The sequence below is a fragment of the Rhincodon typus genome, chromosome 43, assembly GCF_021869965.1.
Source record: "Rhincodon typus isolate 14 chromosome 43, sRhiTyp1.1, whole genome shotgun sequence".
Classification (NCBI taxonomy): domain Eukaryota; kingdom Metazoa; phylum Chordata; class Chondrichthyes; order Orectolobiformes; family Rhincodontidae; genus Rhincodon; species Rhincodon typus.
In genome coordinates this window covers 619,388-632,353 of record NC_063374.1, presented here as the reverse complement: position 1 = coordinate 632,353, position 12,966 = coordinate 619,388, and the positions used below count along the sequence as shown (strand labels likewise).

Below are 12,966 nucleotides of genomic sequence, written 5' to 3'. Positions count from 1 at the left end.
ACACACAGTCTCTCTCTCTCTCTCACACACACACACACTCTCTTTCTCCCATGCACTCTCTGTCTCTCCCTCATAGACACACACACACTCTCTCTCACACACAGTCAATGTGTCTCTCTCTCACACACACCACACACACACACACACACAATCTCTCTCACATGCACTCTCTGTCTCTTTCTCACTCACACACACACTCTCTCACACACAAATTCTCTCTCACATACACACTCATTGTGTCTCTCTGTCACAGACACACTCTCTCTCTTGCGCGTACACATACACACACACTCCCACTCTCTCTCTCTCTCTCTCTTACATACACACATTCTCATTCACACACACACTCACTCACATACATATACACACTCTCATTCACACACACTGGCTCCCTCTCACACACACACACAATGTCTCTGTCTCTCTCACACAAACACTGACTCTGTCTCACACACACACACTCACTCACGCATACATACTCTCTGTCACTCACACTGTCTCACACACACATTCTCCCTTGTACACATTCTCTCTCTCTCTCACACACACACAGTCTCACACACATTCTCCCTCTCACACACACTCTCTCTCACTCTCATTCACAGATTCTCTCTCTCTCACACACACACTCTCTCTCACATATACACACTCTCATACACACACACACAGTCTCTCTCTCTTTCACACACACGCACACAATGTCTCTGTCTCTCTCACACACTCTCTCACTCTGTCTCACACACACACTCACTCGCGCATACATACTCTCTCACACACACTCTCTCACTCGCACACACAATCTCCCTCTCACACTCATTCACAGATTCTCTCTCTCTCACACACACTCTGTCACAGTCTCTCTCTCTCACATATACACACTCTCTTTCACACACACTCTCCTGTCTCTCACAAACACACTCACATGCACACACAATGTCTCTGTCTCTCTCACTCACACACACACTCTCACACACACAATGTTTCTCTCCCACACACACTCTCTATCTCACTCTCACACACTCTCTATCTCACTCTCACACACTCACTCTCACAGTCACATGCACTCTCTCTCATGCACAGATTCTCTCTCTCACAAACACTCTCTCTCTCACAAACACTCTCCCTTTCACACATTCTTTCTCTGTCACACTATTTTCCTCTCACAATCTCTGTCATAGTCTCTCTCACACACATTCTCCCTCTATCACACACTCTCGCACTTTCTCTGTCTCTCTCTCTCACACACACAGACACACACTCCCATTCACCCTCTCTCCCCCACAAATAAAAATCAATGAGGTGAATCATGTGATGCAAGATGTTTGTATGCGTACATCTATTTTCTTCAAGAAACACACAATTTGTAGTCATAGTCAGTCAGTGTAGCATCTTATAAATTCCAGATTTCAGAATAAAACCGGCTTGATTCCAGGTTAAAACTCTGAACCAAGCTTCACCCCCACAATTCCGTGTCTGACCTGAGATGTCACCTTGTGAATATTCTTAAGGCTCTGTTCTGAGGAAGGGTCACCGGACCCGAAACGTTAACTCTGTTTTCTCCTCCACAGATGCTGCCAGACCTGCTGAGCTTTTCCAGCAACTGTGTTTTTGTTCCTGATTTACAGCATCCGCAGTTCTTTTGGTTTTTATTCTTATGGCTCTGCCTTATTCTCATGACAGCATAGCACTGACATTGACTTTATAAACACTTTCACATACCGTTTAACACTTTTGGTCACCCGCAGAGACTTATCATCTGACACTCCACTCAGAGAAGTTGTTATGATCGTTTGATCTCCCTGCTTATCAACTCTGTGTCTGTGTACCCTGCTCTCTCACTGCACCTGAGAAGGGGATGCGCTCCAAAAGCTTGTGTGATTCCAAATAAATTTGTTGGACTATATCCTGGTGTCGTGTGACTTTGGGACTCTGCTTGTTCCAGTGATGAGATTCCATTGTCTCCACAGTTATTTCTTTAAATTCATGTCTTAATTTGTCTTATCATCTTCCTATTTCAGTAACAAATGTTCAAATGCTTGCTCCAGCCCGAGGATTCTAATCTCTTAAAGCCAGGAACAGGAGGGTTTAGTTTCCTCCTGGGATTTTACGCAAATCAAGCTGGCAAATAAATTAGTGTCAACCAATGAGCAAGAGTCGGATTCAGACCCGCCCCTCGTCCACCCCTATTGGTTGGAGGAAGCCGTGAATGACGATTTGACCTGAGCGTGCGCAGTGAGGAACTGGGAAGAGGCACCGGCGCTCGGTTAGAAACTTTGTGGCGGCGGAGTTTTCACCGTCCGGTGAACGGACGGGAGGTGGCGGTTTGGTGTTTCGAAAATGTTCAGTGTAAGCCTTAAACTGCATGTGATGAGCTCCTAGTTTGGCGTTTACCCTAAGCGGGTACCTTCAGGAAACAGGCCCGAGTTAACGGCCGCTGTGGGCTCAGCGCAGCTCGGTTCATAGGCAGCGGACATGTTGCTGAGGACGCTACGCTGCAAGGCGCATGCGCAGCTCTCACCTTCGTGGGTTGGCAAACCCGGATAACGATCCCACGGGAAGGAGAAAGAAGAGACAGAGTGTGGGGGATATCGTTGGGTTGTAAGGTTGGAGGCCAGGGGTGCAGATAGTAGCAACAATAACCACTTCTATCTATATACCGCCTTTGACATAATAAACCACCCCGCGGAACTTCACAGGAAGGAGGTACAACAAATTGTTGCATGGAGAGTCATGAGGTGCCTGGGCAGATGATCAAACAGTTGGTGAAAGAAGTAGGGTTCAAGGAGGGGATTCCAGACGTTGGGGCCCAGTTAGCTGAAGGCAGCCACACATGGAGGAGCAATGAAAATTGGGCTGGCGCAAAAGATCAAGATTTAGCTTAGGAGAAGTTTCTCGGAGGCTTGTGGGGTTAGTGCACAAGGAGAGATGAGGAATGGCGAATGTTAAAATAGAGATGTGGCTTGTGTACCAGTGCAGTTCATTGAGCACAGGAATGATGGGAAATGGGAATTATAATGAGTTACTGACAGCAAAATTTTGGACGACTTCAAGTGTCCAGAGGGTGGGAGACCATTAGGGATTGCATTGGGATAGTCAATCCTGAGGTATCAAAAACATGAGTAAGGGTTCCTGCATCAGATTCACTGAGTTAGGGATGAGGTCAGATGACATTAGAGGTGTACTGAGGCAATTTTAGTTTGGACGCTGTGAACAGGCTGGCAAAGTTTCAGTATTCCAGGGAGAGCAATGGAGGCAGTAGCTAGGGAATGGAGATTGGAGTAGGGATTGCCAACTGTGGTAAATAAAAACCAAAAGAACTGCAGATGCTGTGAATCAGGAACAAAAACAAAGTTGCTGGAAAAGCTCAGCAGGTCTGGCAGCATCTGTGGAGGAGAAAACAGTGTTAACGTTTCAGGTCTAGTGACCCTTCCTCAGAACTGATGGTGGCTGGGAAAGTTTATATGCAGAAAATAGGGAGGTGGGTGGGGTAGGGAGTAAACGATAAGATAGAGCCCAAAGAGAGAGAGAGACAGTTGGACAGACAAAGGAGTTGCTAACGATCAAGCTGGGAGGGTGAATAGCTGTTAATGGGACAACAGTGGTGTTTGTCTTCTCAATACTTAATTGGACTCACTTAATAATTAGAAAGAGAGTCAGAACCATAGTGGCTGATGAGACTAATTCCAGGTTTAATTTAGTTTTTGAGAATTCCAGGAGAAACAATGGACAATCTGGGGTGCATGGAGAAACCCCTTCACAATTGTTCATTTCATATTCGCACAGTCAGTTTTGAATACAAGACCGTTGTCTGCTATTCTGTATTGTTGGTCAGGGACTTTTTATATTCATGTTCTGCCATGATTAATGATTGAAGTGAATTATCAAACTTATTTCTATCTTTAGTTGTACATATTTGTTAAACCGTGTAGAAAACTATTTCTGATAGTTTATTGGATTTTGACAGAGGGACGAGTGTCAGTGTATGGGATGGAGATCTGTAGCTTTAGTGAAATGAGAGGGAAAATGGTGCATAGAAACTCAAATTGACTGTTCTAGATTTCTCTCCTGTACTTGCAATGATGACTTTTGTAAACTCCTTTAACAGAAATAAGAAGGGAGAGGCTTTCCTCATCGGAAACTTGAATTGGACATCACACCAAGATCAGACACAGTCACTCGGTTCATCAAGACAGTCTTTGAATGTATTCATCTGATTTGTCAGTGGAAAACGATTTCAAACATCTGTGTGGCTGGAAAAGCACGTGCAAGTGAGAGTTTTCCAGTGCACTGACTGTGGAAAGTGCTTTAGCCAGTTACACAGTGAGGAAAAAGCAACAGTGGGGAGAAATTGTACATGTGTTTTGAGAGTGGATGAGACTTCAACTGATTGTGCAACCTGGAGAGCCAAAAGGATGCCTGCACCACGGAGAAACCGTGGAAATGTGGAGACTGTGGGAAGAGATTTAATTATCCTTCCAGGCTAGAAATTCATCGACAAAGTCACACTGGAGAGAAACCGTGGAAATGTGGAGACTGTGGGAAGGGATTCAATTATCCATCCCAGCTGGAAATCCATCGACGCAGTCACACTGGTGAAAAGCCATGGCAATGTGGAGTCTGTGGGAAGGGATTCAGTTACCCATCCCAGCTGGAAACACATCGGCGCAGTCACACGAGAGAGGGGCCCTTGACCTGCTTTGACTGTGAGGAAGGATTCGTTGATGCATCCAACTTGCTGACAGCTAAGCAACTTCATGCTGAGGTGAAGCCGTTCAGCTGCACTGACTGTGGAAAGAGGTTCAGGCAGTCAGCCAGCCTCACTGTCCACCAGCGAGTTCACACGGGGGAAAGACCGTTCGGCTGTACTTTCTGTGGGAAGACATTCAGGCAGTCAGGTGACCTCATTGAACACCAACGAATTCACACTGGGGAGAGGCCATTCACCTGCTCTGTATGTGGGAAAGGATTCACTCAGTCATCCAACTTGCTGACACATCAGCGAGTTCACACTGAGGAGAGGCCATTCATTTGCCCTTACTGTGGACAGAGGTTCAGGCACTCGGGCACCCTCACTGTACACCAGCGAGTTCACACTGGGGAGAGGCCATTTATCTGCTCTGTATGTGGGAAGGGTTTCAGTCACTCGTCCCACTTGCTGACTCACCAACGGGTTCATACTGGAGAGAAACCATTCACCTGCTCCGTGTGTGAGAAGGGATTCACTGATTCGTCCACCCTACTGAAACACCAGCGAGTTCACACTGAGGAAAGACCATTCAGCTGTACCTACTGTGGAAAGAGGTTCAGGCAGTCATCTGACCTCATTGTACACCAGCGGGTTCACACTGGAGAGAAACCATTCACCTGTTCCGTGTGTGGGAAGGGATTTACTGATTCATCCAACCTGCTGAAACATCAACGAGTTCACACTGGGGAGAGACCATTCACCTGCTCTGAGTGTGGGAAGGGATTCATTGATTCATCCCAACTGCTTAGACACCAGCGAGTTCATGAGTGACCTGAGGGGATATGTTTCTGCTGTTAACAGTCTTCCTTCAACACGTGGAGAAATTTCTAAGTGAAGCTGGGAATGTACATAGATATTGTCATAGAATCATAGAATTTTACAATACAGAAGGAGACCATTTGACCCATTGCGTTTGTACTGACTCCTGAAAGAGCTGCCCAGCTAGTCCCATTCTTCAGCCCTATCTCCGTAGCCCTCTAAATTCATCACTTTCAAATATATATTCAGTTTGTTTTTGTAATCTCCTATGGAATCCGCCTCCTCCATTCTCCCAGGCAACGCATTCTAAATCCTAAAAGTTCTGAGTAAAGAAGTTTTTCCTCATCTTGCTCCTAGCTCTCTTGCTGACAGTCTTGAAATTGTTACCCCTAGTTACAGACATTTCAACTAGTAGAAACAGAATATCTTTCTTTACCCTGTCAAAATTGTTTATAATTTTGAAAATCTCAATAAGGTCACTTAATAATCTTTTCTGTTCCATGGACAATATGCCCAATTTTTATAATCTTTCAATGTATCTAAATTCCCCATTCTTGGTGTAATTCTAGTAAATATTCTTTGAACTCTCTCCAAGGATTCTCTGGGGAGCACTACTTTCAAATCCTCTCCAAGTTGAGAAATGCCCATCTATACCTACCCTCTGTTTCCTATCTTTTGACCAACTTCTAATCCACACTGCCAAGAACCCATCAACCCCAAACATACAGATGGAGAGTGTGAAGATAAAATCCAATACCAGGGTCCTGTGCTTGAACAAGGGGAACTACAATAGAATGAGGAAGGACTTGGCTAAAGTAGACTGGAAACAAAGATTTTATGGTGGGACAGTTGACGAGCAGTGGAGGACTTTCAAAGCAATTTTTCAAAGTGCTCAGCAAAAGTATATTCCAATGAAAAGGAAGGACTGTAAGAAAAGGGGTAATCTGCCATGGGTGTCTAAAGAAATAAGGGAGGCTATCAAATTGAAAGAGAAGGCATACAAAGTGGCCAAAAACAGCATGAAACTAGAAGATTGGGAAAACTTTAAAGGTCAACAGAAAGCCACAAAAAGAGCTATAAAGAAATGTAAGATAGAACATGAGAAAAAACTAGCACAGAATATAAAGACAGATAGCAAAAGGTTCTATAAATATATAAAATGAAAAAGAGTGGCTAAGGTAAACGTTGGCCCTTTAGAGGATGAGAAGGGGAATTTAAAGGATATGATGAAATGGCCGAGGCATTGAACAGGTATTTTGTATCGGTCTTCACAGTGGAGGACACTAATAACATGCCAGTAATTGACAAAGAGACAAAGGTAGGTGAGGACCTGGAAACAATCATTATTACGGAAGAGGTAGTGTTGGGCAAGCTAATGGAGCTAAGGATTGATAAGTCTCCTGGCCCTGATGGAATGCATCCCAGGGTACTAAAAGAGATGGTGGGAGAAATAGCAGGTGCACTGGCGGTAATTTTCCAAAATTCGCTGGACTCTGGGGCAGTCCCAGCAGATTGGAAAACAGCAAATGTGATGCCACTGTTTAAAAAGGGAAGTAGACAAAATATGGGGAATTATAGACCGGTTAGCTTAACCTCTGTAGTGGGGAAGATGCTTGAGTCTATTATCAAGGAAGAAATAGCAAGGCATCTTGATAGAAATTGTCCCATTGGGCAGCGTGGGTTCATGAAGGGCAGGTCGTGCTTGACAAATCTTTTGGAGTTCTGTGAAGAGATTACGAGCAAGGTGGACAATGGGAACCCAGTGGATGTGGTGTACCTAGATTTCCAAAAGGCCTTTGACAAGGTGCCGCACAAGAGGCTATGGCATAAGATAAGGATGCATGGCATTAAGGGTAAAGTATTAGCATAGATAGAGGATTGGTTGACTAACAGGAAGCAAAGAGTGGGGATAAATGAGTGCTATTCTAGCTGGCAGTCAGCGACTAGTGGTGTGCCTCAGGGATCGGTGTTGGGACCGCAATTATTTACAATTTATATAGATGATTTGTAGTTGGGGACCACGTGTAGGGTGTCAAAGTTTGCAGATGACACTAAGATGAGTGGCAGAGCAAAGTGTGCAGAGGACTGTGAAACTTTGCAGAGGAACATAGATGCATTGAGTGAGTGGGCAAAGGTCTGGCAGATGGAATACAATGTAAATAAATGTGAAGTCATACATTTTGGTAGGAGTAATAGTAAAAAGGATTATTACTTGAATGGTAAAAATTTGCAGCATGCTGCTATGCAGAGGGACCTGGGTGTCCTTGTGCATGAATCACAGAAGGTAGGTTTGCAGGTACAACAAGTAATTAGGAAGGCAAATGGAATTTTGTCCTTCATTGCTAAAGGGATTGAGATTAAAAGCAGAGAGATTATGTTGCAGCTGTACAAGGTGCTGGTGAGGCCACACCTGGAGTACTGTGTGCAGTTTTGGTCTCCTTACTTGAGAAAGGATGTACTGGCACTGGAGGGGGTGCAAAGGAGGTTCACTAGGTTGATTCCAGAGTTGAGGGGCTTGGCTTATGAGGAGAGACTGAGTAGATTGGGATTATATTCATTGGAATTCGGAAGATTGAGGGGGGATCTTATAGAAACATATAAAATTATAAGGGAATAGATAAGATAGAAGTAGAGAGGATGTTTCCACTGGCAGGTGAAACTAGGACAAGAGGGCATAGCCTCAAAATTAGAGGGAGCAGATTTAGGACTGAATTGAGAAGGAACTTCTTCACCCAGAGGGTTGTTAATCTATGGAATTCCTTGCCCAGTGGAGTAGTTGACGCTACTTCAGTAAACGTTTTTAAAGATAAGGTAGATTTTTTTTGAACAATAAAGGAATTAAGGGATACGGTGAGAACGCGGTTAAGTGGATCTGAGTCCACGAAAAGATCAACCATGATCTTATTGAATGGCGGAGCAGGCTCAAAGGGCCGGACGGCCTACTCCTGTTTCTAGCTCTTGTATCTAATTTGCTAACCAGCATAATTTGTGGTGCCATATCAAATGCTTTCTGAAAGTCCAAATTTACAACATCCACAGCCTCTGTCACATTGTCAAAAAATCAGTTAAAATTGTAAGACATGACCTGCCATTGACAAAGCCATATTGGCTGTCTGGTGTTAACTTATTTTTCTCTAAGTGTATATTTACCTTATCCTATATTATGGGCTCCATCAGTTTTCCTACTACTGATGTCAAGCTGACAAGTCTGTAGTTTACTGGGTTATCCTTTCTTAAACAGCGGTGTCATATTTACAATCCTTCAGTCCTTGGGACTTATCCTGTGTTCAGAGGAACCTAGGAAATTTCTGTCAATGGCTCTACAATTTGCTGTCTTACATCTCTCAGCAATCTAGGATGCATCCCATCTGGGCCTGGTGTCTTCTGTACCTGAAGTGCTGCCAGTCTTTTTAGTACCACTTTGTTATCTATCACTATATTGCTCAATACCCACATTTTCAACTAGGCATTGTCACCATCTTCTAATTTCATAAAGACAGAAACAAAATATTCATTTAGTACCTCTGACACATCCTTTGCTTCAGTGAGCAGCTTACCCTGCTTGTTCCTAATGGGCTCCACTCTATCCTTCACTAATCTTTGACTATTAATATGTTTGAAGAACATTTTGCTATTTGTTTTAGCACAGCCTGCCATCCTTTCCTCATGCTTTCTCTTAGCCTTCCTTATTTCAGCCTTATTCTCTCTCCTGCATTTGAAATGCTCTTCCTGATTTCTACTGCTTTTATTCGTCTGGTGTGTATTATATGTCTCCGTTTTCTTGCTTATTTTCTCAAGAATATCCTTAGTCATTCTTGGTAATGTAGCTTTGGATACCCCATATTTATTTCTCATGGGCATGTACCTGGCTTGCACCCTATTCACTTCTCTTTTTAAATTCTCCTATTTTTCATTCACTGTTTTATCTGCCAAAATACATTTCAATCAATGTGTTCCAGTTCAACTTTAATGACCCCTAAAATCTATCCTTTTCCAGTCAGGAATCTCAATCATTGACTGATTTTCATCTTTTTCCAACTTAATGTCAAATCTTTATTGTTATCATCGCTATTTACCAAATGCACACCCATAGAATCCCTTGGAGATAGCAAGAACTGCACATGCTGGAGTCAGACAACACAGTATGGAGCTCAAGGAACACAGCGTTAGAGGAGCAGGAAAGTTGACGTTTCAGGTCAGGACCCTTCTTCACAAATGGGGAGGGGAAAGGGAGCTGAGAGGAGGGGGGGGGCTGGGGAAGGTAGGTGAGATGGTAATAGGTGAATACAGGTGGGGATTGGGAGTGGTGGGGATTGGTCAGTGGGATGGGTGGGACGGATAGTTGGGAGAGAAGATGGACAGGATATATCAGGTCAAGGAGGCAGGGATGAGCGGGAGGGTTGGACATGGGATGAGGCCTGGGGTGGGGAGGTTTTAAAACTGGTAAATTCTATGTTTAGGCCATCAGGCTGTAGGCTCCTGAGGTGGAATGAGGTGTTGCTCCTCCAGTTTGCATGTGGTGTCATTATGGCACTGGAGGAGGCCCAGGATGGACATGTCACCCAGGGAGTGGGAGGGGGAGTTAAAAATGTTGGCTACCGGAAGGTGTTGTCGTTTGTCGCGACCGAATGCAGATGATCTACAAAATGGTCTCTAAGTCTACGCTTGGTCTCACCGATGTAGAGGAGGCCACATTGGGAGTAACGGATACAGTAGACCAAGTTGGCAGATATACAGGTGAACCCCTGTCTGATATGAAAAGTTTGCTTCAGGCCTTGGATGGAGGCGTAGGGGCAGGTGTAGCACTTCCTGCGGTTGCAGGGAAAGGTATCGGGTGTGGTGGGGTTCGTGAGGAGTGTGGAGCAGACGAGGAAGTCGCAGAATGAGTGGTCCCTACGAAAGGCAGATGGGGTGGGGAGGGAAATATCTCTTTGGTTGTGGGGTCGGATTGTAGGTGGACTGTCGGAGGAAACTGGAGCACACAAAAGAAACCCGTGCAGACACAGGGAGAATGTGCAAATTCCACACAGTCGACTGAGGATGGATTGAACTCGGGTCCCTGGTACTGTGAGGCAGCAGTGCTGACCACTTAGCTGCCATGTCATCCACTCTGACATTCTCCACTTGGTCTGTCTCATTTCCTAGGATCAGGTCCAGGATAGCTCCCACCCTGGTAGGACTTGAATTATAATGTTCCAGAAAGTTCTCCTGGACACATTGCAGGAATTTGTCCCTTCAGCTTCACACTCTGCCTTTTTCCTTGTCCACCCTACAGTAGTTGAAATCACCAACTGTCACAACCCTACTTGTCCTGCAGATTTCCTTAATCTGCGACAAATGCTCTCTTCTGCTTCTTCCCTGCTATTTAGAGATCTCTAATAAATACCCAGCAAGATTATCTCTCCTTTCCAATTTCTCACTTCTAACCATATAGATCCTAATTCAGGAACTGCATCTTGTTCAAGGGCAATGATACTACCTTTGACCAACACTGCTACACCTCCCCCCTTTTTATCCACTCTGTTTCTCCTAAAAGCCTTATAATCTGGGATGTGAAGTATCCAGTCCTTTTCTGGCTTGATGTGGAGGTGCCGATGTTGGAATGGGGGTTGACAAAGTCAGAAGTCACACAACACCAGGTTATAGTCCAACAGGTTTATTTGAAATCACAAGCTTTCAGAGTGTAGCCCCTTTGTTTGTTCACTATGTGCATTTACGTACCTACAATTTAACTCTGCCCTATCACTTCATTGGAAGGTGACCATTTCTCTGTCTATTGTTAACATTTAAGCCTTCCCTCACTTCCTTTTCCATCTCTTTTACCACCTCTGGTACTTCCAAAACTAGGCCCATTAGTCAATCCACCCTCCCTGCCTGACAAGTTTACATCCATTCTCACTGCACTGTTTACTCTTTCAGCCAGGAGATTAATTCCTTTTCTGCTCAGATGAAGCCTAACCCTTCTGAACAGCTTTCTCTTTTCCCAAAAGTGATCTCAATGCCTGAAAAATCAAAATCCCCCCCTTTTTACACTATTCCTCAAGCCATGTATTTACCTCCCTGATTTGCCTTTGTCCAAATTTTCAACGCTTGTCACATTACAGGAGATGACTGATGCAGTCTGAAAGAGAAAACAGGCACGAAGTCAGAAATAACCTGTGGATTGTAGAAGCATGTGATGTGAGTTACAAGTATGTTAGTAACAGATGTTCCAAAGAGGGTCAGAAAGGCAACAGAATCATTTGAAAAACATCAGCAAGCAGCGGGCAGGTGAACGGAAAGCTGGATAATCTTTACATTTCATGTATGAACTTTTGTTTGAGCCATCTATATTTCTGACGTCAAAAATTTGCAGTCATGAGAGATGATCTTCAGATGAGAATGTGAATTATGTCAACAGTTATCACATTTTACCAGAACAGTTTTGGCATGTATTCATGAGGTAGTTCAAGGGTTTGTGCGGCCGATTATGATAATTTTGTGAACTGTTTCTTTAAAATAATAGCTAAGTCATTCAGTCCTTCAGGTGACCGAATCTGGTGAGAGCAGGAAGACCCTGGAGTCTAAATGTAACATTATTTGTACTGAATTGAGTTTAATTAGCTTTATTGTCATGTGCACTTGAATGAGAGCAATGAAAAGTTTGCAATGTCACCACTTACGGCACTATCTTATGTAAAAGACACCTAGGTACAGATACTTGAAAGAATAATAAATAAAAAGTCCAGCATAAGAATAAAATGTTTTAAAAAGTACTGGAATTAGTATTTTCATCTTGGCACCTAGCCTCCAGACCACAGTAGACTTTAAAACTTAATGCCTCCAGTCTGTAAAGGTCTTGCCTCCCCATGGCCTCCGGTCTGGGATTCACCTCCCCATGCTGGCCTCTGGTCCGGGACTTGCTTCCTCTATTCTTCTCCAGGAAAGTTTAGGAATTTAAAAATTTGAAAAATAAACTCCAGAAAAGACACAAAAAAGGTAAAAGAATGAGTGGAGCAGAGGAGCTCTGTTTGGGGTGTTCTATTCTGCCACCTTGCCAGGAAAATATTGTTTATGTCTGGTTGAACGTTGAAGGCCATTAGCTTGTCTTTGGTTCAGAATAATTGAGGATTGTTTTTTTTTCCCTCAAAAAAGTTTGAAAATTTTTAGAGCAGCTCAGAGGAGAGCTCACTGAGGTCAGAAGCAAGTTTTGCCTCTCTACTAGTAAGGGGTCTTTCAGAGAAGTTCAGGAGGAGTTACCTCAGTAGAAAACTTTAGTATGTCCAAATTCCAAATAGAAATGTTTGATTAGTAATCTGCAGGTTATTTGAAACAGAGAAAGTATGAGCTGTCAGTTTTGTGAGTAATGTATGAAGACCCCATGGTTCACTGGACAGAAATTGGGGATAATCAGTTAACCTGAACTTAAAAATTTGGAATAAAGGTGTAATATCTGTGGATTTTAGTTGCTGTGAAGCAAT

At 43.8% G+C, this 12,966-nt stretch overlaps 1 protein-coding gene across 1 annotated transcript in view; it reads left to right on the top strand.

The window, feature by feature from the left end:
• Positions 1-4,390: 4,390 nt before the first annotated feature.
• LOC109925925 (zinc finger protein 721-like) overlaps positions 4,391-12,966 on the top strand; it is a gene marked incomplete at its 5' end in the record, with an annotated part of 45,067 nt that continues 36,491 nt past the window's right edge. Inside the window, one exon of the mRNA XM_048619600.1 lies at positions 4,391-5,514. Within this exon, the coding sequence (XP_048475557.1) occupies positions 4,391-5,514 (1,124 nt within the window). The remainder of the gene's footprint in view (positions 5,515-12,966) is intronic.